The following is a 27,165-nucleotide window of genomic DNA, read 5'->3' on the forward strand; positions in this document are numbered from 1 at the left end:
GGACACTGGACCTTACCTGTACGGATACAACAAGCCAGTGAGGACCACATTAAATACCTGCCAATCTGTAATATAACACATTAACGCCCCCACATAATAGTCACAAAAAAAATCCCAGGTATTGGATCTTACCCGTATGGATACAAGCCAGTGGGCAGGACCCTTAATGCCAGCAATCTACGCGTAAAACACACAGACACACCCCAACACAACGAACAGCCACACAGAAAACATCCCAGGCATTGGAACTTACCCATATGGATACAACAAGCCAGTGCATGCAACCTACCATCTGCAAGCCAACACACACAGATGCCAGTTTCTCCTGGTTCTGGACCTATCCTATCACTCTTCCCTCACTAACCAACCCTGTCGTCTTTCTTGCAGAGTCACGTGAGCGCCTGGAGACCGCCTATGGGTGGTATCGCTGCCCAGTCGTTATAAATCAACATAACATCTCTAGAGTGGGGCGCAGTTGGGTGGAGAACTGCTTCTGAAAGCTGCATGAGAAGAAAAATCTGAGGTGCATTACCATAGTAACGCAACATGACGCGTGGAGGCATGGCGTAGGATGCTGCAGGCTACAGCGATGAGTTGAGAGCGCCACGTTGGGTGAGAGCAGACTGTAGTTGCTGCGAGAGGTAGAGGCAATGTGGTGTTCTCAACCAGAGGGCGAGGTGAACACAGAGAGCAGGGGGTCGGGCAGAAAGCAACAGGAGGAACAAGAACTTTATGCAGCAGTGCGGTGCGGAGAACATGGGGTGCATCCAGACAGAATAGTACAGAAAGTCTGCAAACCTATTTCTTAAAAGTGTGCAGAACTGAGGCATCCTAATAGGCTACTAGGATCAGCAATACGTTCTACAAAGGTGCTAAAAAACAGTCACCATGGCTGCGTATAATACGGATGGATGATCTTACAGATTGTGATCATATATATTTGGTATTCAAAATAAATACATCTGAACTAAATGTCATATACCATCTGCAATTATGATATAAGGGTATCCAGTGATTTTAACAAATATAAAACAGAGAATAACTTTAATAAAGAAACAATAATAACGAAAATATATCGAATTTTGGTTTAAAATGTAATCGGTGGTGGGTTAAGGGGTTAAACATGTGGGGAGGGGGTTGGAGTGGGTTTAAAAGCATAGGAAAATGGGGCTTTACGGGGAACCCCCTAAAAATAAAATTAAAATAAATCATTATTTCGCGTTATAAACGTTTTGTTACTAAAGCATATTCTGAAATTTAATTTGTTATAATCACATGTAACCGATATAACATGTGCATAGAATATGAATGAGTGAATGTACACCACAACATCGCCAGTATTACCCTGACTTTTCTGAGTATATCTCATCAAAAATAAATGACATTATATAAAGCGCTTCACGCTGGATTCTTCCCCCTTCTAAGCTCTGTAATAACTGTTATTAAACAATGTAAAGATAATCTTTTATTGAACTCGGAAGGATGATGGGCTGAGTCTGGTGTCATGTCAGAAGCCAGGGCTTGAGCCCTGATGTATCCTCTGGTTCAATCTTGCAATTAATGCGACGTGTGGATACGCGTAAAGTAAATACAATATGTGCTGGGAAGGAATATAATCATTAGACACACCCTTAGAGGTTTTCAATTAAATTCTCAGAAGAGCAACGTGGAAGCAGATTCTTCTAAAGAAAACTGGATTAAGTGCATTTCACAGACAGCAGTTGCATAGATGTGTTATTATGCTTATGTCAGTAACAGGATTCCAGTGGCACCCATTTGCAACTGGTCATGAGAATCTTGCAATGCTTGCAATGCTTGGAATCTGGAGTGAATGTATATACAAGCGCAGGGTGCGCTCTACAAGGGATTATCCCAAAATATCTTCAATATATGCATGTATGGTATATCAAGTGTAAACGTAACTGGGAGGCAATGAAGTGCTGTACAGACTGGACCCACCAAGGGGGTTACAATTAGGTTGCAGGGGCAGCAAAGGGACTGGGATTGAGGGGAGCAGGGAAGTGGTGGAACTCCAGAGGTGTAGAACGGGAGTGAGTGGCATGATCAGTGATTGGCAAAATGTCCGTTGTAGAGAAGGGTCTTCAGGGCCTTCCTGAATTGCGGGATAGTGGTGGCCAGTTGTTTAAATTTGAGTGCAGATTCAAATGTAATTTATTCATGTATAGATGTATACATGTTGCATTAACTAGACGGCGAGTAAACTTTACATGTTTCGGATCACAGATCCTTCTTCAGGAAATATTCAACTGCCAGTTTATTAGTCCAGTTTATCAGCCCTGAAGAAAGCCAAGAGTAACATGACTTGTGGGCCCTCACTCTTTGATCAGGAGTTCACCTCCCTGGGTACACATTTTAATTTAAAGTGATGGGTTGGGCAGCCTTTATGTAGTGTATAAATTCTATTACTGGGTGAAAAAGGTCAATGAGCTTCCGTTAAGGCACACACCTCTTCCACCTATGAACCCTATGGTGAAAAGTAATATTGATCGCAGGCTGGAGTGAATGTATCTCCAGTGAGAGGAACGTGGGTTGGACTATCATGAGACTTGCCGTAGTCAGGCCCACTCTTGGATTTCTTCGGGGTTGAGCTGGGACTAGTAAGCTGGCAGTTGAATATCCTGAAGAAGGATCTGTGATGTGAAACATGTAGGGTTCACCTGTCAAATGTAATTTATTCATGTATAGATATATACATGTTGCATTAACTAGACGGCGAGTAAACTTTACATGTTTCGGATCACAGATCCTTCTTCAGGAAATATTCAACTACCAGCTTATTAGTCCAAGCTCAGCCCTGAAGAAAGCCAAGAGTAACATGACTTGTGGGCCTGACTACGGCGAGTCTCAGGATAGTCCAAACCACGTTCCTCTCACTGGAGATACATTCACTTGAAATGCAGGATAGAGGTGGGCAGTCATTTAAATTTGGTGCAGATTGGAATGTAATGTATTTATCTATAGGTATATACATGTTGCATTAACTAAACAGCAGGTGAACCCTACATGTTTCGCATAACAGATCCTTCTTCAGGATATTCAACTGCCAGCTTACTAGTCCCAGCTCAGCCCCGAAGAAATCCAAGAGTGGGCCTGACTACGGCAAGTCTCATGATAGTCCAACCCACGTTCCTCTCACTGGAGATACATTCACTCCAGCCTGCGATCAATATTTCTTTTCACCATAGGGTTCATAGGTGGAAGAGGTTTGTGCCTTAACGGAAGCTCATTGACCTTTTTCACCCAGTAGTAGAATTTATACACTACATAAAGGCTGCCCAACCCATCACTTTAAATTAAAATGTGTACCCAGGGAGGTGAACTCCTGATCAAAGAGTGAGGGCCACCTGGAGAAGTGGGATGTTACTCCGGGCTTCTGCACCAGTTTGGATTTCTGCCAACACAAAAGTGGAATTGAATACACATTTTGTCACAATATTTGTTGCAGCAAGTACTAAGTTCTCCCACAAACTTAATGGTCAGCTAGGCACAGGTCACAGCACTCAGTCATCTGTCAACACAACACAGTAGACACTGATAGGTGCGAACAGGTTTGTATTCTTTACAATCATTGGACAGCAAATAGGTTACTCCTTCCACCCCAGATCTAAATTGGTGTGGGGGAGAGGCTGTTGCATATCACTTAGTGCTAAACTTGTCACACCCTTTTGTGACATGGATATATGTGGCATCTGAAGTTACATCAGGTCTGTATGCTCAGAATTATATTTTCACAATAAATTAGCCTTTTGTGCCCATTACAGGACTTAAATATCTTACCTCCGCGCTCTCTCCATCATAAAGATGGATGGCGATCAGAGGGCCATTGTGTTCTCTCCTCTGGTCTGTCCATCAGGCGAAATATATTGATACTGAAGATTAATGCATATGGAAATAGACAGATGATGTAATGGCAGATGGAATGATGGGAGGCTAGGCCGAGACAGCGGTACATTGAGAGATGAATCAAGCAATAACAGATATAAAGTGAGTTTTCGATGAAAGAGAGAGATAAAAGAAGAGAATGATGGATCAAGATGTGTGTATTCATTGCTATGGACTGCCCGTGCAGTCCACACGCGATTGTCGCCTATCGGCCAAACTGATGCATGAAATACCAGTCAAAAAAAACATGCGTTCCACAAACCCATCATAGAGACAGGTCTTTTGGGTATTTGTTCAGGTTTTCCCTTGATGACGCAGGATGCATACATTTGAACCCTCTGTCTAAATGCACTCCTAAATGTACAGTGCCAGTTTGCATTCCAAAGGGATGCATAGATTACCTGTTTTATTTTATTTTTGGATTGTCTTTTGAATACATTTAATCATTTACCCATGTTACCTTCCATCCTACTTTTACAGACACTATAGTCTAGTGAAGTGCATTTTGATTTAGCAGACAATGCAATTTTGTTCAGCTAACACAGAGCATAAGAAGATTGCATTCTCCCAAATTAAGAAAAAAATGTAGAAAAGTGACCATATGTTGTTGGCATTATTCACCAAATTTGCTGTCAATAAGGCTTTGTTAATGGAAAATGTTCCACAATCTGTACTGATGAATTCCAGTGACTTAACAAGCATTCTTGACAGCAATTGGAGTCTACCATGCTGGAATATTACCCCCAAGAGAGTCCAATATTCCCAATAGCAATAATATCGCGAGGCCTTAGGCTGCATAGAGGGAACATTGACTGCATGAGAGAAGTGCAATATCACATATGTTGCAAAGGTGCAGACAATATTTCAAGTATAAAAACCCCAACATGGGTTTTAATAATAAATGGTAGTGCCATTTGTATCTTTCCGTTCTAGAATTTGATGTAAATGTTGATTGGTTAATGTAGGGAATCTTCTACCTGTAATTTTGGATTGTTTTTTCTGTGACAGCGAAGCAGGAGCAGGGTGTTCCCTACAATGGTGGAAGTGGCCATACAAAATGTGCATCCCCAGGGACACAGTCCAGGTCAACGAGAACAGGGTGTCTGTAAGGAAGACCTCTGTGTTTCAGAGTGGTTTAGTGTTGGTGCCAAATTTGGTTATTGGATGTGTGCCCTCTTAATGCACAGTATAGCTGTTGGGCTGGCACATTGGAACGAAGGGAGGGAAGGGAGTGTGAGTAGCTTGCGATTGACGACCAATGCTTTTTGCTTGGCTACGAGTAGAGTAACATCATCTGGCCAACATTGACTGGTGCATAGCACTGTCAGTCAAGCAGGCAATAGAGGATATTTTAGTTGGTCAAATATTCTTGTTTGAGCCAATGAAAAAAGTAGTGTTATATATGAATCCCTCTACCTCTATCCAGAGGCCAGTCACAAGCGGCTCCACAGACCCTCCATGGGCCCTTCAAGGGGCTAAGAGATCTCTCAAAACCAGTGCTAATTTCGCTCCTTTTAAAGATGGCTACACTTGATCCCACCTTCCTGAGTAATGTTTGGACCATAGCAGGGTCAACATGGATCTTGGATGCAAGGACTTTGGAATAATTAGCCAACTTACAACTCGAGCAATTTATTGAGGAACATCAAATCTTGCATACCCTGCAATCTGGTGTAAGTCCTAAGCATGGAACCAAATCAGCTTTGGGTTCAGCGTGGGACGATATTCTGAAGCATGCTGGTGAAGACTGTATGTCCCTGCAGGTCATGTTAAATCTGTAGGCGGCGTTTGACATGGTAGACCATACCATTATCTGTGCCCATCTGAAACATACGGTAGGTATGACAGGCCAAGCCCGTGCATGGGTTCGGTAGCGTTTTGGATGGCATGTCCCTAATGGTTAGAGTAGGCACATATGCCTTCCCCTTCCCCTGTGGAGTGCTGCAGGAATCTCCTGTCCTCGCTACTATACAGCATTTGTCTGCATCCTCTGATGAGTATCTTTCAGAATCATCATCTGCATTTTCATTCATATGCCGAGGATACCCAGACTTACATCAATACATCCGATTTAATCAGGAATTCTTCACATTTAGAGGGTTGTCTTTTTGAAGTTAGACAATGCAATGACAAACAGTGGTCTCCAATTAAATCTTCCCAAGACTGGAGTGATGTTGCCGGGGCCAAAACACCTGCTGAAGGACCCGAAGTCTATTGCCTCCCCACCAATTCTGTTTGGACTGCCTTCTAATTTCATAAGTAAAGTGAGAATCTAGGGGTGATTTGGGGGACTGATCTCTTTGTTACCTGCCAGGTTAATTAAATCGTTAGATCAGCTTTCCTCTGGATCCGCTGTGATGAATCGAGGGAATTTGCCCCTTCTCCCCAAGGGGGTGTTCCCACCTCCCCTCTGTGAGGCTAGGGAGGTGAGCCCGACTGCAGCACCCTCCCTAGGGGCTCGCCGGTAGAGACTTCCCCTTTGGGGACAAGGACTCCCGTTCCTGTGAGGTACTCCCTACAGCTATGAAATGATATGGCATTTATAATGCACCTAAACACAAGTGTTTCAAGGCGCGACGAGGCGAGGGAGGGGGAACAGAGGGAAGACAAAGACAACCATCTTACTAGGCCAGGTGACATTGAGATCCCGCAAATGCAGGGGAAGGGGGAAGGGGAAACGCGCAATAGGAACTGGGAAGGGTGGCAGTGCAGTACAAGGACTCTACAGTAAAAAAAACAAAAATAGAATAAATAAAACCAATAAGTAAAAGGTGCGGCCAGCTTTTGGCAAGTGCAAGGGTAAGTGCAGACATCAGGTGTCAAGTGCTGGAAGGGGGCTGTAGGGATACAGAAAACAGTCACCAAGTGCAGGGGTTGCCAGGGAGCCAGTAAAGCAGTGCAACTGGCAGGGGAGGGCACCTGGGCCCGAGCTCAGAGGGTGGACAGGTAACCAGTGCAGTTTCAGTTTCAGACAGGAGCTCAGCAGGGGAGAGGAGGAGAGAGTAGAAGCAAAGAGGAAGGTTTTGAGGTGCTTCCGGAACCAGAGATGGTGCTCCTCAAGTTTCAGGGAGGTAGGGAGGCTGTTCCAGAGGAAGGCTCTAGCCGAAGAACGCAATCTACCACCAATTCGTTGCTTGGGAAGCGACCGACCCTGAGGGAGTTGGAAGTGGATGAGCGAAGAGCTCGAGGAGGAAGATATTTATGAAGAGAGAGTTGAAGGTATTCAGGCCCCAGACACCAGAAGGCCTTGTGGACAATGCAGAGGGGTTTGAACTTAATCTGTGCAGCCACTGGGAGCCAGTGCAGAGATTTCAGTCCTTGAGCGATACAATCCCTGGGCTTGAGGCCAAGGACAAGTCTTGCAGTTCTGTTCTGGATGAGCTGCGGAGGCGGAGAGTAGAAGCAGGAAGATTTAGAAAGACTGATGCAGTAGTCGAGCCTAGACAGAGCAAGAGCTCTGGAGACAGTGAGCTTTTGGGGGAAGGAGAGGAAAGGAAGAATACCTCTGTGGAGGTGCAGCTGGTAGTGTGACTTCTTAGAGACGTCAGAGATGTGAGGAGAGAAGAAGAGTGTGGAGTCGAAGATGACCCCAAGGTGTTTAGCCTCGCAAGTGGGAGCAGGAAGAGGGCCAAGGGAGGCAGGCCAGGGAGCGACAGGAAAGGAGGGAGCAGATGTGCCAATGAGGAGAATCTCAGTCTTGTTGGCATTAAGGCAGAGATCATTGGCGGCACACCACTCCTGGATAGCAGACAGACAGTCAGAGATGAGAGAAGGAGAAGAAGTGGCCTACATGGGATGTTGTACAATACGAGTAATTACTAAGGATCAAGACTGGCACGAACAAACACTCCACAGACGTTGTTATTATCAAGAAGAAGAAGATGTCCCTTTAACTCAAAACGTCCAATCCCCTAGGACGAGTGCATTGAAGAATGCCGACTCTGCAACACCTGACGAGAGAGAAAGCCACATGTAGATGCGGGAGGACCCCCAGCTATGTAACAACCAGAGAGAGAAAGAGAAACGCATAGGCTAGCTGCGCTGTGAGTTTCAAGCTCGCTTGATGCTGCAACGCGAAACACCGATGCTACAGCAAATCCCAAGGGGAAGCAACGAAAAGGGCAGTAGCCCATAGAGAGGTGGTGGCGAGACCACGAAACGGCAGTGGTGGACAGTCGGTCCCCAAAACGTAGCCGACACCACTGTAGAGACATTTTGGTGCAGCATCCAGCCCATCACTGAGACAACATACGGGCCGAAGGGAACCTGAAGCAGAGAACGCTGACGGAGATGCAGACGGCAAGACAATACTGAGTAGAAGGCTCCCGAGGTACGAGACTGCTGAGGAAATTCTCAAGTATACTTGAAACTAACAGGGGGAACAGGAGTCACAGGAGGCCTCTCGGGGATCGTTATACTGTGCAAGTAACTCGTCTCAGTAGAAGAGACGAGACAAAGTTAAATCAGAAGTTACTGAACTTTAAAGATTGTGACTCTAGAGTAACACATTCTAATAATATTTATTTATTTATTTATTTTACATTTATAAAGCGCTCACACAGCCCGCAGGCATCGAGGCGCTGGTGAGCGCTTTATATATATAATAATATAAGCTTGAAGAGAAAGGAGCAGTGGATAATAATACCCTGGGAAAAGGGGGAAACCAGTCAACATTCTCTATATGAAATACAGAACAGTAAAGAGAAAGAACCTTATGAATCAGAGTTCAGAAGAACTAACCAAAAATGAAATCTGTGTCAAGGCAAGAAGAGCAGAATGAACTGAATGATAATCCGCCAGGAGAAATGGCTGTCAGTATAATAATCTAAACCAAGAATATGTTGAAATCAACAACCTGGATAATAGATCTAGCAAAAGATTGCCAAAAGGGATTTCCAAGGAGCCGAGAACAGTCAGTAGTTCCTTTGAAGAATTACAAAGACTAATCATTGAAGTCACAAAAGAATATTTAAGAATGGTGTATTAAGTAAGAACACTCTTGGCTGGTACTGGAAGTACCCTCAGGAGAAGGGAGTCATTATCCTGTTGTACGTTGGTTTTCATAGTGGTAGGTTCAGATAGGTTAGTTTGGACAGCAGACTGATTTCTTTTTTTGTGTAGACTTTCACATAGGATGGACGGGCGCCTTGGTTAGAAGATAGACAGGGATCACCCACAGTGATAGGGAAAGCTAGGCTTTAAAATCATACTTAACAAACAATCAGTGAACCATGTCCTTAGAGTGTCCTCATCCTTCTGGCTCGCCATACCGCCTACTCATTCGTACTCTTCGTTATCTACCAGGAGATGAGCCGGATACAGTAGTGGTGCCTCTTATCGATGCCCACTTGGATTATACTAACACTCTACAGGCTGGGATTTCAGATTACAATGCTTAAAACGTTTCTCTTCTAATTTCATTGGCCTCTTCGCTTCTCTCTTTCTGTAGCGCCACAATGCCTTCGGGCGTACGTTTCGCTCTATACATTTCAATTCATTCATTATCTTTTGAACCATCTATAGGTGGTTCAGAATAATTCTGTCCCATTTTCAAACTTCATAAACATTCTTCAATTTCTTCGTATCGATTAGCCCTACATTGACTTCCCTTTGGTCAGCGCATCATTTTCAAGGTTCGGTCTAGCATTCAGTTCTATTCATGAACTTCTATCTCAAATCCAGAATTTGTTCTCATACTAAGGCAAGAACTCTACACTCAACCTGATGATTATCCCTTGTTCCAGATGCAAAACAAGAGGTGAAAGGTGCGTTTCGGTCATGTGGCCAAGACAATGACACCAACTCCCTTTTGAACTTCATCAGATCAACGTTATATGTCCACTCAATAAACTACAGGATCTGTTGTGTGGAATAATCATCCACTACGCCTAGGTGCAGGTTTCCCTGTCCAGTGTCCTTCAGGGATTTGCACGTTTAAAAATAGTCGAAATCAATCAAAACAAGGCCAGTGAAAGGTGAAGACAGGAGTCCCCTCGCTAGGTAGAGAATCTGATGCATTTTCCAACCAGACCTAAACACCCAACCTAGAAATCAGGGCATGTGCCTTTAAGGGAACAAAGTTGTTGCCTCTGGAACTCTCCAGAGGTTTTGCTACAATTCTTCGCTTGGCATCACTGCCGAGGCAATTTCTCAAACAAGTTCTCAAAACTCTGCCTCCCATTTCGTGCTTCAGAAATAGATTTGTGTGTCTTTCCCACACTGGTATTCAACACACTGCCAATGGCAACACGGTCTTGAGGGTAAGTCTGGGAATTGGCAGAGGGTGGAAAAAGGGATAGAGGAGTAGGCGAATGACCTGGAAGTCGCAGGGAGCACAGGGAAGGGTGGCATATGGCAGAAAAGAAGGTGCTGGGGCTGAGGACATGAAATGCACTACAGGGGTGAAGAAGAGAACCTTTCAAAGGAAGAGGATGGCAGTGGGGGAACAGAGGGTGAAGAGGGACCCACTTTAAGCTGAAAGACCAGGGCAGGGACCCCATAGGAGAACAGAGGGAACGCATTAGCACGGCAAATATACATGCCAGAAGAGCAGCATGGGAAATGAAGCAACGGTAAGACATAGAATAGAGAAATAGGTGCATGACCAATTCGTTTTCTTTCTCCCTTATGTGTGATGAACACATAAGGGAGAAAACAAACCAGCAATGTACTCCTACTCGAGTTACATGGATTACAATGGAACAATGTCCTTGCGATTAAAGTAAACTAGCAATTCCTTGTTTACTAGGCTTCTGAATCACACGCTGGGTAGGAAGGAGAACACAGATCATAGCAGACCATGGCAGCAAAGCCTCAGAGGGGATGGAAAGAAAACACAGACCTGGCCACTGTAAAATATATAATGGTGGCATGCCTTAATATAGCCTCAGGCCATATCACTCTTAGCCCACATGATCACAAGCATAAGGCCAAATTACTGTGCAGCCCAGACCATACTACACATGTGCTCATCCTCAAGAACCAATCAAGGGTAGGAGCTACCAGACATTAAAAACCAGCTAGTTCAGTTACTCTGCATCATTCTCTAGGAGACCAAGCAAGAGGAGCAAATCCCAAAATGGAAAAGCTGAAAGAAGAATTAGAGCAGCACACCCTGGGAGACCGCGGTCCTGGAGACCTCAAGTTTTGATAACTTGAGGGTGAAGACCTGACGGCATTGCAAGTCCACATAGCTCAAAGAGAAAACACGCTGGGAGCGGCACCGCAAACCTTTCAGTGCTGAAACAGAAGCTTAAATGCAGCGGCGCTGCTAGTGCCTTCTGCAAAAAAGAAAGTAACATTGCATTGGTCACATAACGTTCGGAAGCGATACACTGTATCTGCAGGGCCATAACACTGGCAAACGTCCTCAGTAACTCGGAGCTGCCGGCGGAGAAGGAACTAATGGACCCAATCTTTGAGGAAACCAAACTGGGCAGCTAACCACATGCCCGTTAACGTGCGCGGTGCAGGTAAACAGAATTATTACTCCCATGGACAAGGGCCCTGATGAGGAGGAGCTCCACAACTGGATCTCACTGTGCACAATCTGGGCGGGCTCTTCAGGGTAAACGAACTTAGTAGGAATCCAAGAACGGATACTTGCGCCGACTTCACGGCCCCAATAACAATAACACTGATAGTGCCATGAGAAGTAAAGTCAATACAGCGACTGGGTCTAGAGGGGGAATTGCTATCTGACGAGAGGACACACCAGCACAGGAGCGGGGGCACACAGAGGGGAATAAGAACTGCCATTGCACAATTACGTGGGAGGATACAATCCACTCCAGACACAGACTCAGCTGCATAAGTAAACCCCCAATTTAACCCACCTATGCCCCGTTGCCAACCGGGGACCAACTCGACGGAAGCCAAAGACCAAACGCTGAGGGGCTCATACACATAAGCCCGGAAACATTAAGATGGCCAATAATCTGCCTAAAACTAAGGGCAAACAACCCACGCTTGATGAATATGCCAGAACACCGCCGGGGGCAGAGGGGGCCAGGAGCAAGGAGAGAGCCCCCATCGTGGGCACAGATGCCACGAGCAAAGACCAGGAGATCCATGCAGCAATCGCAGACCTGAAAGTGGCTTGGGAAACCAAACTGGAATCGGCCATGGTTGAACTGAAGGCGGCACTGGAGGTCAAAGTTGGGGCAGGACAGGAGGACGTGAATCTCCTCTGGGAAGACGTCAGAGTGCTAGCAGAACGCACAGGCGATTTATAGAAGGAAGTGGCCCTGAATACATCGGCATGTGCATCCCACAAATCCGAGCTCCATGTCCTAGAACAATGCGTGGGCAACCTGGAAAGTAGGGTGGAGGAAGCAGAGGGACGCACCCGGAGGAACAATATACGTATCGTGGGATTGCCCGAAAGGAGCCGAGGGACCCAACCGCACAGAGTACATCGAATCAATGCTGCTGCATGAGATAACCGGAGGAGTGCTGACCCAGGGGTTTGCGGTGGAACGAGCGCACAGGGCCCTGACGAGGAAGCCACCACTGGGAACCCCCTCCCCCCACCCCCCAGGCTGGTAATTGGCAAGATCCTGAACTATCGAGAACCTGAAAAAATCCTAGAGCATTTCCAGAAGGGAGGAACGATACAAAGAGCGTCGGGAAACATAACGGCATACCCGGATTACACCCTGCAGGTACAACGCTGACGCATGAACTTTGGTGCAGTGAAGAGAAGATTGCGAGAAGCAGGCTACAAGTACATGCTGATCTACCCTGCAAAACTGAAAGTGTTCCACAAAAACAGAACACTGTTTTTTGATACCCCGGAGGATGTGACAGAATGGCTGGATACACAGAGCTGTCCCCAGGAATCGGGTATCCAGAAGGAAGATGGTGCAGATAAGTAGCATGGAGACTGCGGTACCTAGGGTATTGCAGTCTCAGACACTGGGACTAGAATATTGGACAGGATACAGCCTGTCGGAATAGAGAGACCAGGGCTGTATACATATGATCCTTGAGCACGGGAACTTAGTAAAAGGAGTAGGAGCCTAACGGAACTAGTCCTCACACCCCCCACAAACTGACCAGTTAGGTTACCGGTAGCCCGGTGACACCATGCTGGGTTCCTGATCTCGGCATCCCGAGGCAGGACCAAACGCGGGGGAGCCTGAGATTCAGGGATGGAGCTGGGCACCAGTTGGGGACGGGTAGGGAGGGGGGAGGGAAGGGGTTGTGTGCAGTGTATTATAGTTGGGGAAGGGGGGTTAGTTGGGGAGTTAGTGGGGGAGTTTATGTTGGAAGAGGGAGGGGTACGAGTCCAATTTCATGTCAAACTAGACTGGAGAAGAAAACCGGGAGGGGAGCAGGAGGGACAAACCATGCATGGCAATGGGTAGCCTTAGAATTGTAACCTGGAACGTGAGAGGCCTCAAGAGTTATTTGAAGAGGAATAAAGTAATGATGTATTTGAGAAGGCTGAAAGTTGACTTAGCATTATTACAGGAAACCCACCTTACTAAGGAGAAACTGGAGGTGGTTAAGAGAAAGTGGAGATGGACCACCACAGGAGCCACATACTCTGCTTATGCAAGGGGGGTGGTCACGTGGGTGGCACCTCATGTACCATTTCAGTTGCTTCAGTCCACAGTAAACCCAGATGGTAGAATGATAGTGGTGCGGGGGATGCTGGAAAACAGGGACGTGAGCATTATAAACTCATATGCCCCTAATCAAGACACAGTGGCCTATTTTAGGGTCCTATATGGTAAAATGAGCCCCCTACTGGGTGGCGTGATCATATGTGGAGGGGATTGTAACTGTACAGTACACCCCAAAATGGATGGGTCAGACAGTAAACTAGATAGACCCACCCCGGCTGCAAGAGCATTACAGGCCCTGCTGAGAGACTTTGGACTAGAAGACATTTGGAGACAGCTACACCCGGAAGACAGGCAGTACTCACATTACGCGGCCCCACACAACCTGCACATGAGACTGGATTATATGTTTGTTGCCTCGGAGCTGGTAGGAGAAAAGATAATCTCGGAATATAAGGCCAGAGTACTTTCGGACCACTCCCCCTTGGTCTTGGATCAGAGGCACCAGCCCCCTAGAGCGAGAATCCCAACATGGAAGCTCAGAGCCGAGGCTCTGCAGGACTCGGTAATCTGTGAGGACTTAACAGAGGCGATTATTGAGTACTTTGACATTAATACAGGGAGTGTGCAGTCAGAAGGAACGTTATGGGAGGCGTTCAAGTGGTAGTACGGGGTGCAGCCATATCCAAACCTAGAGGGAACCAAAGGGGTATAGAGCGAGAGCTGCAGGAGGCAGAGAAGGAGCTGGAAGAAATAATGCAAAGGGGGAGCAACTCACAGGAGGATGCCGAACGGGCGAAGCTGTTACAACAAACTAGCAGGGAGCACTGGGATAGATTATGTAAAATGAACTATAAAAAATATATTAAAGACAACATGCAGGGGAGACAAGCCGGGTAGGCTGCTGGCATGGTTATACAACAATGAAACACCACGATCAGTGGTCAGGGAGATAAAAGGGGAAGAAGGCCAGACCTGGGACACCCAGGAGGGAGTCAATGAGGAGTTCCTCAGATTGTATAAACGCCTTTATGAGGACACAGGGGAGGAGATGGGTCGAGAGATTCAGGAAACATTGGAAGACATAGGATTGCCCAAATTAGACGACCAGGAATGGGAGGACCTGGATGCCCAAATCACATTAGAAGAATTAGAGACAGTGATTCAGCACCTACCCACGTGTAAGGCCCCGGGGTCAGACGGGCTCCCAAGTGAATTTTATAAGACATACAAGCAGGAGGTACTCCCCCCGCTGCTTGCCGTGTTGAACGAGGCGATTGAACGAGGGAGGCTGCCAGAGTCCCTGAGGGAGGTGGTGGTCATTCCGCTCCTAAAACCGGGCAAGCCAAGCACAGATTGTGGGTATTATAGACCCCTATCGATGCTCAACCAAGACAGCAAAATCCTCACAGCTATGCTGGCAAACAGGCTCAAAAGAGTTATTGGCAAACGGATACACCCCGATCAAACAGGCTATGTTCCAGGCAGGAATATAACCGACAATCCACCACATTATTTAACAGACAGAGAAGGACCCCGGCGACATGGTAATAGTCTCGTTGGATGCCCTTAAGGCCTTCGACTCGGTGAGGTGGCCGTGGTTGCTAGCGGCCCTGAAAGAATATGGGATGGGGCCGGGGAACCTGAGGTGGGTCAAAATGGTATGTAGCTCCCCAATCGCCAGGGTTAACTTGCGCAATAATCTCAGACAAATGGCAATTTAGCAGGGGCATTAGACAGGGCTGCCCCTGGTCGCCCATGCTGTACATTCTTGCCCTGGAACCACTGGCAATCTGCCTCAGACAACAGTATGGGGAGATAGGGATCCTCACGAAGGGAGGATCGCACCTCATATCATTGTATGCCGATGACATACTGCTATACTTGCGCTTCCCAGAAGAAAACCCTAAATATTTCCTGGAGGTGATGGAATGCTACGCCACCCTCTCGGGCATAGCGGTAAACCCCAATCAAGCATGTTCCCTTTGGGGAGATACAGGTGGGCCCTGCATAGGAACATACCGGTCTTGTCGATACCCTGGCAGACCAGGACATTCCGATACTTGGGAATCGACATATCATATGGCCGAGGAGGAACACAAATACAACACGGAAAGGGCAGTGGAGGGCGTTAAGAATTGCATGGGGTTCTGGTCCAGGCTACCCCTGGCCATGGTGGGTAGGGTGGCTTTGATCAAGATGGTGGTCCTGTACACTTTTTTACTAACATCCCGTATATGCTCCCCAAACGTTTTTTTTGCGAAACTCCACAGTTTATGCAGGGGCTTTATATGGCATAACTCCAGGAATAGGGTGGCCCTTTGGAAGTTGCAAAACTCGTGTGACAGTGGGGGTATAAACCTACCAAACTTCGAGTTATACTACCTGGCGGGACAGCTCCAGTATGTGGCCAGGTGGTTGTCCGAAGAAGAGACGGCCGAAGCCAGGTTATTGTGCAAGGACACCGCCCCCTTTTTTCTGAGAGAGGTGGTGTGGTTGCCTAAATCAAAGCTGCAAGGAAGGGCGAGACTGTTGGTACTGGGCCGGGAAATATGGAGCAAAGCATGGCAAACGGTGGGAAATCTGACCCCATGCTCACAGCAGGTGCCGCTAGTGGCGCTATGTGGGGAGGACTCGCAAATGATAAAAGGGATCCGTAGATACTGGGAACCGATGGGCCTTGCGACCCTCGGAGATGTATGGCAGGAGGGGGAGGCACTAGACTTCCAGAGATTAATGGAGGACACCGGGGTGCACAAAGGCCAATATATTACTTATACAAGAATTATCAGACGGGTGCGAGAAAGGTGGTCTGAGGCAGTGCTAGCGGAGCAACCCGATGCGGTCCTTGAGACGATGTCTGATATTTCGGAGGGTGGGCACGAAATATCCCGTATATATGAACTATTGATGACTAGGGTGGGCAAGGAGTTCTCCAACTGAGGCGGGACTGGGAGGAGGAGGTGGGGGAACCCATGCTGGATGGACAATGGGATAGAGCTCAAAGGTACCACAAGAAGGTGTCCCGAAACGCAAGATTACAGCAGATCCAGTTATATGTTACTCATAGGGCATATATGACCCATAGCAAAATCGCCAGGTTTGGAAGTTCGGTGGCACAGAAATGCCCAAGGTGGGGGGAGGTGGAAGCTGGGATGATACACATGTTTTGGGCTTGCCCGGAGGTGGGTAGATTCTGGACAGAGGTTAAGCTATGCCTAGCCGAAAAAGGGATCACACTGGAGGTGGAGTCAGCTTGGGCATGCATGCTGGGGGGTTTTGCCAGACCACGCAACCTGAAGCACAATAGTAAGATGAAAGACCTGGCCTACATCCTGGCCAAATGGAGAATCGCAATGGGCTGGAAGGCAGCCCAACGACCCAGAATAGAGACATGGTGGGCTGACCTCCTGAAGTGGGCAGATGCAGAAACGGCAGCTTGGTATGAAGCAATCAGTAGGGGAGGGGAGGAGGAAGCGGGACCCCTGATAGCATAGAGACAACTGGTGGCCACAATGGTGGGACCCTCCCAGGCCGAACTTAGTGAAGACGATATTAGGGAGATTAATGTGGAAGACAAGCCCGGAGATACGCAAGAAGGTGGCATTGAAGCAGGGGCTTGAGTTAAGGGGACACGAGGGGGGAGGACTGTGACGCACATGTGAAAATAATGACGTGAAGCTCAAATGCGAATGTCCTCAATGTTTGTAATGTTTGGAGTGTTATTAATAAAAGTAATAAAAATTGTTTTAAAAAAAAAACTTGAAGACCTGGATGAAAGGAGAGGGTGTTGATTGAGAGAAGAACAGAGTAGAGAGGAGGGTGCGATTATGGTGGAGCAGGAGGTTGAGGAGACGAGGGAGGTTCCAGAAGATAAGGTAAATCCGGGAGAGATTGCAGAGGTGGGTGGAGGCATGAGATGGTTCAAATACACCAGGGATCAGGGAGGACAGCACATGGTTAATCAGACTGGATAAGGATCCAAACAAAAATGCTGATGGGAGGAGGGGGGAAGTGTGTGGAAGGGAAAAGTAAGGCTGCATTTCTCTGCAGGACCCCACCAGGGTGCATTGAAAAGCTCCACAAGTGTCACTTATGTGCCCAGGTTGGTGAGGAGCTCCTGCCTCTATGCTAAGAGAGGCCCCTGGAAAACCTGTCTGCTCAAGAGGCATCAGCCATGAGCCTGGGAAAGCCTGCAGCTTGGTATATAGTCGGAGGACAAGATGACCCATCCCCAACAGACTCCTGGAGGGCAAACAAAAGACTCTCATTGAAGAGGTAAGACCTTTGAGTTCTTTGGGCTTACGAAGCCTTTTAGGCACTTGTGTTGCACTGGCTACTGGATTTGGATTGTGTTGAACTCTGGGACACTGAGCACCCGGTTGGAGAGGGGAAGTTCTCATTTCCTGTGACACTTGGAACCGTCCCTCGCGTTTTAGCCTGACACCTGGAGTGACAATCCCAACACAATGTTTCATGATCACTGCTCATCATGACCATATTATTTTCTGAGTAGTTGGTTAATAAACGCCCTTGAAATATACTTCTGGTCTCAGTTCTGCAGCACAGTGCAGGGAATTAGATAGGTGTGTGTGTGTGTGTGAGAGAGAGAGGGAGAGAGGGAGGGAGAGAGAGGGAGAGAGAGAGAGAGAGAGAGGCAAGAGTGCAGAGATATTGAAATACAAACAAAGAGAAAGGTACACAAAACATGGGACATGAAGACAAACTTGGAGTTTGCTGACAGGGAGGTGGAGACATGAGTGAGAATGTTATAAGGCCTAACTACATTTGCGATGACCCACTCAGGGACCGACCTTAAGAACATGAAATGTAAACTGACTTGTTCTCTTTAAACAAAAAGCAAGCCACTTTCTCCTCCTGTGGTTTTCTTTTCTCCACATGCACATTAGTACCAGTAGTTCTGCACATTAACACTTGAATTACGGCACATTAGAACTTGGATTTCTGTATTCAACAGTGGATAGGCTAATTTCCTGTAGGCTTAGTTTATGAATGACTATTTGTTAGACAAGGCCAAACACTAGCCTCTGCGGGTTATACCAATGAAGCGGTACAGCAGTGTCATATATTAGTCTCTGAAAGTATGCAGTTGGTTGGAAGAACAATTGAGAAACAAAGGGTTGCTCCTAAGTGTCCACACACAGTTCTTCTCTTGTGTCAATTTATTCTCAGTAGGTGAACCACGACTTTAAAACCAATCACAATTTTAACAACCATCTTCATTACACATTTTTATGAACAGAAACCACAACCTGTCAAATTACAACCTGCGAAGCCAAGTTTAGCCTCCCCTTGCAAAGCAGTGTTGGCAATTTCAATCCTAGAGACGATCGAAGGCAAGCGCCTATGTCACCCACTCATACAATGCATTAGTTTGACATCGATGCTTTGCTGCAGCTTTTGGGCCACCAAGTAGAGCATGGATTCCTTTGGCATTCCTAAGAGCTAAGGGGTTAGCTGCAAATGGTAACAGAGCACTCTTGGCACCCATGCCAAATGTTGTAATGTTGTGAAATGTTTCTACGGTAATCTCCAGCCTAAATATGTTTGGCCTTCTCAATTTTACAATATCGATGCGTTCATCAAGACAACACTTCAACGCACTAATAGCTCCACAAGTCTGAAATTGTCCTTTTCATCTCTATCCTCACCGTCTTCTCTTGGATGAACAGCCTTTTTGCATTTCCGGTTGTCCCTTCCCCATCAAGCTGATAGCATTGCAACATACCGCAACTGGTGGAATATATTCCAGTGCACATGTTCATTCTGTGGATGCGTTGTCACCTTATCCTGTGCAACCATCTCTTCTCACATCAAACATCAGTCATTTGTTTGGTTGATTTCTGCCGTTGAATGGACTGAGTGTGGTACTAAGTAAGTGCAGCTGTAGACATGCTGTTCTTCCACAGGATCCCCCCTTGTGAGTGGAGGTTAATGTTTTCCCGTTCTATACACTTCCCGAAAGATATTGTCGCAATTGGTCACGTAACTGGTAAAAGAGGATGTCTTCAGCGAGGCTGGAGCTTCTGTGCTTGTATAGCATAATGATGATGTTCTGGACTGCAGCCGAAGTGAGAGAGGCCACGCCCAGATGTTTTTTCTGTATCTCATATCCATGCAGCTAGCAAACAACAATGACGACAGGGAAGAGAACAATGAAACAGATGTCCTACCATTGTGGTTTCTGATGGACTATTAAGTAGCGGGCCAGCACGCACTTCCTTCAACCGCTAGAACTGTGGCATCCACACACCATCATATATGTCTTGTCAACTCTTTTGCATGAAGGATTGGCATGATCCCCTTGAATTCTTCAAAGTGAGACAATAAATAGAAAAAAACCACAATGGGGATTTCCACAATGGAACATTCTTAAGCGTCAGGTACTTGGCATGGCATAAGCAATGCAGGTGCCATTTGGTGCTTTTAGCTGCGCGCCTCCTCCCAGTACCCTGCAGGAATTGGAGGAGATTGCAGCTGCTTTTCTGTAGCTCTTAGTAAATGAATAGCAGTGACACCCGAAAAGGCGATGAGGATACAGAACAAAGAAAACACCCACCTGTGGTGCCTGTCCCTGTGCAATGCAGGGGAGCTGCTCATTTCTTGCATATCCGAACAAAATTCCAGCCGAGTGCACTTCAAATAAAGGCTGGAAAGTTTGACATATACGTTGATATAAATAAATATATTAAATAAATACATTTTGCAATGGACTATCCAAGTCCCTGAGGGCCACTTTGCTCGCTCTCCATTTCGGTGAAAAAGGAAAATAGCGAGAAATGATGAAGGCAAAAAGAAGCCAGGTTTCCAGAGGGCTACTCCTCTTGCCTTGCACCCCCGGCTGGAAGGTGGCGCTACGGGCCGAGCTGTGGCCTTGCGTACTTTGAAAGGGCCTGATTCCGGTATCACTCGTGAGTCGGTGCCAATGTGGGGCGCTGAGAGCTGGAGGACAGCGAGACATGGGTTGCAGAAGATGGAAGCTGCCTGGGTTGCTGGCACCTGTAAATGGAAAAGAGAAAGTGAGAGATTGCATAGACTGGCCTCTTTCTCGTAACCCACTTTATTTTTAGTATTTTGTATTATATCATTATCATAATTTTTTAGAGCAATCTTATTTTACTACCCATATTTCTAAACAATGCACTTGAATAACTTGGCGCCACTCAACCTCTGTCTCTCAAAATACCCTTGCTAATCTCTTCACTTTGGCCGGCCACCCACCCAGGGCCAGCGTGAGCACTAGGCAAAGTAGGCAGCTGCCTAGGGTGCCGGCCATCATGGGTCACCAACCAGCTGGTTTTTAGCCCTGTTACCCACAAATTCAAAATAGATGCAAGCCAATCTGAGCAAAGCTGGAGATGTGATGCCGTCCTACAATTGGAAGGTGCCCTTCTGTGCACCACAGTGCCCACATGTCTAGGGGTCACTAACTTGGTAGTGGAAGCAGAGCAGTTGTCTACTGAAACCTATTTTTGGGCGGCTCAGAACAGGGTCTAGCTTAAGTAAACATGGAGTTCCAATAGGAGGAAATGTTGCTAAAACAACACAGTCTGGATCAGGTCACTCACCTGAGGCAGATCAGAGGCATGGTAGATGTCTCCTGGAGCTTCTGGGGGCAGTGTATGAGCGAGCCAAAGCAGACAGCTCACAGATAGGAGCAGGAGGGAGATATGGTGGACATGAGGGCCTCGAGCAAGTTCATGAATAAGGAGTTGAATGGCATTTTCACACAATCTCAGAATAGTTCCAAGTGCAGCATATTTTCTCTTAAACATTTTTTGTAGCCTGACCAACCAGATAGTTATGACTTTTTAAGCAATGCTGGAAGGGCTGTCTCAGAGTACTGACACCTCAATTGAATTGTTGCATCGTTTGGAAGTGTATTATAGTTTCAACTTTAAAACTACAGCATGAATAAATAGACTATTATGGGCATCCGCACACTACTTGCTTTGTGTATGGATAAATGAATAACTGCACACAGTATCTGTTTTTTATTAATGTTAAAGCAATGCTTAACAGCACTGATAAGGGTGCCCCTGAGTATGCCAAAGTATGTTGATCTAGTGCAGGTTATAATATAAAGATAAACATGCTGGCTGAGAATATGTGCATGTTGAGAGTAAATTCATAGTGCTTAAGCTTTCAAAGTTGTATGTGGGTCATCTGGTGCTATAATGCGATCTAAGCTTAGGGGAGAGGGGTGCCCCAGCATGCTATGACCAAAATGGCTGCATAAGCATGTTGCTTTGATGCCAGCCTTAATACCCTTTAAAAAATCATTACTTCAAGTTGCTTAATGAAAGCCAGCGTGGCAGCGAAGATTGGGGAGGCATTGAGGCAAGTGGTGGAGAGCTACGCAATGCGCTCCCAGGCAGCAAACAACATTGGTAACTTGCCGAAAGTAGGCTGCATGGTGTATGGACTAGGGCGCTGAACGTGGAGCAGCAAGAGAAGCCGGGTGGCAGAAGAGAGCCTGTGAGCCCAGGTGGGGTGCACCGAGTCCACACTGTGGCTGAAAATTCCCCCCTCCCCGCTCAGCCCCTGGAGATGTTGGAGATCCACGACCGTAGAGGAGACCGCTCTATGGGTTATGAACGGGGATCTTGCAAGGCATAGTCCGCATCCTGGAGCAACTGTGGATGAACCGCTGGTGAGCTGGGCGCAAATTAAAACTGCATGCCAGTGGCCGCAAGAACATAACAGCGGCTTGGTCTAGGCATGCCCAGAGACTCTCAGAGTAGGAGCAGTCTCAAGTGAGGGGCTCTCTGGGCTAAGAGAAGGAGCAAATAAGTACTGACCCACCATCGCTGGAAACTCTGGGTACTTTGCCATTGTGCGCAGCAGAACATTGTGGTCAGAGGTCGAGGCCTGTAACTGGGGAGGTGGCCGGCCGTGGTCCTGCCCCTGAGTTGACACTGCCGAGCCCTGAGAGCGTGGGTCAGGCGGCAAGCTAGAGCCGGCCACAGCCTTGTGGGCACGCCCCTGCTGCACAGAGCCGGATAACTTGTGACAAGAAACAACTGAGCAGCAGACGTGATCAGTGGAAGAAAGGGCTGATTCGCACAGCTGTCCACAGGCAACATGCAGAAGGTCCCAAACATTGCAGACCAAAAAGCAGGCCAAGATGAAGACTTCACCCTAAAGGCACAAAGCCAGGCCACAGATGGCAAAAATCAAGAAGGCCAAGAAGAATTACCTTTCCATGCAAATCAAGGAACCAAAGCAGCAACATCAACAGACAGAATTGGCAGGGCGAAGTCCGAAGTAGGGGGCTTAGGTTTGTGTTTGTTGCATCACTAGGCCTGCCATCCACTGTAGATTTATCCAACCTGGAATCAAACTTTGTAGTCTCTCTTACTGATCAGACTCCGGGTACTGTGTTACCAGCATGGGATAGCCACGGTTCTCATAGTACATCTTTCTTAGTGGCTCCCGCTAGTTCTTTAGAGAACATGCAGAAAGTGGTGACACGCAGTGTATGCCCTGATTGCGTTTGCTGTAACTTAAAAGTGTCACTTATTAATACTCAATCCCTTGTTGAGTATGCTGCTGAATTCGGTCACTACATCATTGCTGGAGGGACTGATATACTGTCACCGTAACATGGCTGCATGATGCCGCCGCCCTCTCAACACCAGAGGGATATAAAATGTTTAACGCCAATTGGATTCCCATAGGGCGTGGGGTGTCTCTTATTTATGGGGGCTCCCTTAATATGCATGCTGTTAATGCATAGGTGTTGGATAGTTGTGAACATGTTTTGATTACATTGACTGTGGATCCCAACACCACTATGAACTTGCTAATACTACACAGGCCGCCGCCACAAAAAAAGACGCAATTTGAGGAACAACCTTTAGCATTAGTTAATGATGCTTTGAAACCAACCTCGTGTTTGATTATACTGAGTGACTTCAATTTATGGGACTTGAATGATTCGGATGTTGAAGCCGACTCATTAATCCTTTCTCTTGAGGCAATGGCCGTTGTGCAACAGGGGAATGTTACTACTTTATGTGAATGTTACTACACATAAAGATGGTAACATTTTGAATTGGGTTCTTACACAGAAAATCGTATCTCCAGTTATCGTTTCCCGCTGTCCATGGTCAGATCACCATCTGGTTTCTTTTGACCTACAGCAGGGACATTATCATTTTTTGCAGGGACATTATCACATTGAACATGCGGGGCACACTCCCACAACCCTCAAACCCCCTTTTCTTTTCAAGGGGAGTGGCGGACACCCCTGCAACCCCTGCTTCCCTTGACCCCAGATATATGGTCACCATATAGAATGTCTCCACAACCTTTTCCCTGCGACATTATGCATGGCGGCCATATATATGGGGATAATATTACCAGATACCCTACAGCTCCTGGTCAAGTTACCCGTGGAATCTAATTCTAGAGTTTGCAAAAAGATTAGCAATCTGAAAAATGTTACTCTGGAAGCCTTTCCATCCTTTGTTAAACCTCTGTTTGATAATCTTGTACTAAATCTTGACACAAAAGAATTAGCTGATCAATTCCAACATATAACCTCACTGGCCATTAATACTCTTGCACCGGAATGACAGAAGGTGGTCAAAACTGAGGTAAGGAGGAACACTTGGTTTTGTGATGAAACTATTAAGTGTAGAAAGGCCAACAGGGCTTGTGAGCGGATTTTGGCTAAACTGTCAGTTCATAACTCTAGGATTACTAATACCAAGTCCAACTCAAAGGAATTGTTCTCCATATTAAAGGAGTTAAAATGGAAAAGGGTGCCAAGTTTGGAGACTGTCCTTAGTGACCTATGATGCTAACATATACAAGACAAATTCATGAGAAAAATTTAAAATCAACAACAGACCATTAAAAAGCGGCAGCAATGATTGGTATCTCAAGCTCTGCCGTTTGAAACGGGCCTTCCTGTCATTAATAACGATCAGCCTAAATTCTCCTTTAGACAAGTCTCAGAGGTTGAGGTTTTTAACATTGTCAAGAACATAAACCCAACGTCTTGCACGGGGGATATTTGTCCTGTAAACATCATTAAGGATTTGCTAGAAACTTTAACCCCTTGGATTACTAAAATTGTGAATTCCTACTTTTCAGCCTCCTGTGTACCTGTGGGCATTAAAGAAGCATGGATTATACGATTGCTAAACAAGAACTCTCTGAAGCCTGCTGTGGCCAGCAACTATCGTCTTATCACAAATGTTCTTTTTTTTCTGCTAAAAATCCTGGACAGAATAGCCTACATTCATGGCCGAGGATGGCAGGATCATCCTTATTAATGTGTGTTATGAGGGTAGTATAATATCTATTGGATCTACTTATGGGCCATGTTCAGTAGGAGGGCCTTTCTTTGCGACTCTTTCTTCCTTGTTTAGTGAGATGACTGGTGAATGCTTTATCTTGAGCGGTGACTTCAATTGTGTTCTGGATTATAGGATTGGCTGCTCAGCATCTTGCAGGTATACTCTGATGTGGGCCAGCAAAGAAATTGATAGGTTACTGCATAGGTTCAACTTGGCGGATGTCTGGAGAGCCCTACACTCTGGGAATAGAGAATACACCTTCTGCTCGCTTGTACATGATTCCTATTCGAGAATCGTTTACTTCATAATCTCTGATAGGCTCATTGATAGTGTGGACAAATTAGAGAGGGGGAATTATCAGACCATTCAATGATGACACTGGGGCTGAATACGGATAGTTTGGGGTGACTTTTACAGGATGGTCGATTGAAACCTTTTATACTAGAGGAGGAGGACGTCTTGAAACACTTTCATAAAATTGTTCTTTGATACAAATATAGGCACGGCTGATATGATGGTGGTATGGGATAGCTTCAAGGCGACTGTGCGTGGGGAGCTAATTGACCTGACATCCCGGGCAAGGAAGTCAGGTTTTAGTGAATTAAAGTGCTTATAAAATGCCCTTGGTGTGTCGCAATGCAAATACCAGGTGACAAGGAATTTGGAAGATAGGATAAAGATGGATAGAGCGAAGGAGGCACTGCAATGTGAGATGGATCTGCAGGTAGGGAAAGGGATATTTTATATGAAGCAATAATACTGGGAAGAAGGGGATAAAGGCGGTAAATCCTGGCTAGCAAGCTTAAAGGTATGGTTGAAAGGTGGTATATTCATAGGATTGAGGACGATCATTGCAGTGCAATGGTGAAAAGAACAGATATCAGTGATTCCTTTCGTAGATTCCATCAGTCCTTATATACCAAAACTATCCCCCCGCCTGAGTCTGACCTTGGTGAATTTTTTAATAAAATTGAGCTACCAAGACTGGCTGCCAATGATGCAACAACCTTGGATCAGCAAATTAGTGAGGAAGAGAAACTGCTTCCCTTCAACCAGTTACATACAGGTACATCTCCACAATCTGATGGATTGACGGTTCAGTTCTATAGAACTTGTGGCCATTTCTTGGTGCCATTCTTAAGCAAGCTATATAACTACTTTATTACAGAGGGAACCTTACGTCAATCTATGAAGGAGGCAATTATCACTCTGATCCCAAAACCAGGTAGGGACCAATCAAAATTCACAGGCCAATTTCACTATTGAGTGTAGATGTTAAGATCTTTACCAGGAAAACAACAAACTGGATAAATGCATTGACATTCTGACAGACAAATCTCAGGCTGAATTCATGTGAGAGAGACATAACTACGACAATGCCTGGACTATTTGTGACATTTTGGGTCTCCCAAAAACTGAGGTGAAAAAATTGCTGTTGAATGCCCAACGAGCATTTGATCGAGTAAATTGGAAATCTCTTGATTTTACATTTAATAGGATGGCCTTCGGCCACCTTCCTGAAAACAATTGGTGCTTTACATTCAACAATCAGTGCAAGGGTTCTCGTAAATGGGGAACTGTCTGCGTCAACTGAGTTTTTAACTGAGCAGTTGTGGGCAATAGTGAAATTAAGGTTCTCTGCTATGGGGATGACAAGACTGTGATTATGGCAAACCCAGAGGAAGGGGGAAACCGAATGAAACAAATGTTTGAGGAGGTTGGTCTGTTATCAGGCCATAAGATTAACTGGGAGAAATCAGTGATTTTTCCGGTTGGACCGAACTGTTTCACGTGGAGACTTGGGCCCCCAAGGAATTGCCAATGGGCAGATACGAGTGGTAAATACTTGGGAATCGATTTGGTTCAGGAAGTAAAAAGGATTGCTGAAATCAATGTGGCTAAATTGATAGAAAAACTTGAAAGGGTCGTGCGCAAGTGGGACCGCTTGACCCTCAACCTCTGGGCGAAGGTGAACGCAATTAAGATGATGCTATTCCGTAAGGTTTTCTATATTATCCAGACTCTTCCCCTGAAGTTTCCTAGGCAGGCACTCAAACGCATTGACAAGGTGTTCCAGACTTTCTTGTGGGGGGAGGGTAAGAGGCTGAGGATCCCAAGATATATTTTGATGGGCCCTGTGCATGAGAGGTGGGGGGGTTCGGGATCCTAATCGCGACAAATATGAAAGTGGGTTTCTCTTGAACAAATCTGCGTACTATATCGCTGAGAGGGCGGACTCCACATCACTTTGGCTACCCATTGAAAGGGAAAGATTTCTGCCGTACTTGCTAAAAGAGGTGTAGTCAATGGGTAAAATGCCCAATTTGGCAGCAAAGTTACCCACTACAGAGGTGACTAGAGAG

General features: G+C 46.2%; 1 protein-coding gene across 2 annotated transcripts in view; it reads right to left on the reverse strand.

The window, feature by feature from the left end:
* Positions 1-3,556: 3,556 nt before the first annotated feature.
* Positions 3,557-27,165, reverse strand: part of KIF3C (kinesin family member 3C) — a 504,835-nt gene continuing 481,226 nt past the window's right edge. For both annotated transcript variants that reach the window (XM_069605572.1, XM_069605571.1), the window contains exon 8: positions 3,557-20,492. In XM_069605572.1, the coding sequence (XP_069461673.1) occupies positions 20,399-20,492 (94 nt within the window). In that variant the 3' untranslated portion in view covers positions 3,557-20,398. The remainder of the gene's footprint in view (positions 20,493-27,165) is intronic.

Source organism: Ambystoma mexicanum, chromosome 4p, assembly GCF_040938575.1.
Source record: "Ambystoma mexicanum isolate Mex_15411 chromosome 4p, UKY_AmexF1_1, whole genome shotgun sequence".
NCBI lineage: Eukaryota > Metazoa > Chordata > Amphibia > Caudata > Ambystomatidae > Ambystoma > Ambystoma mexicanum.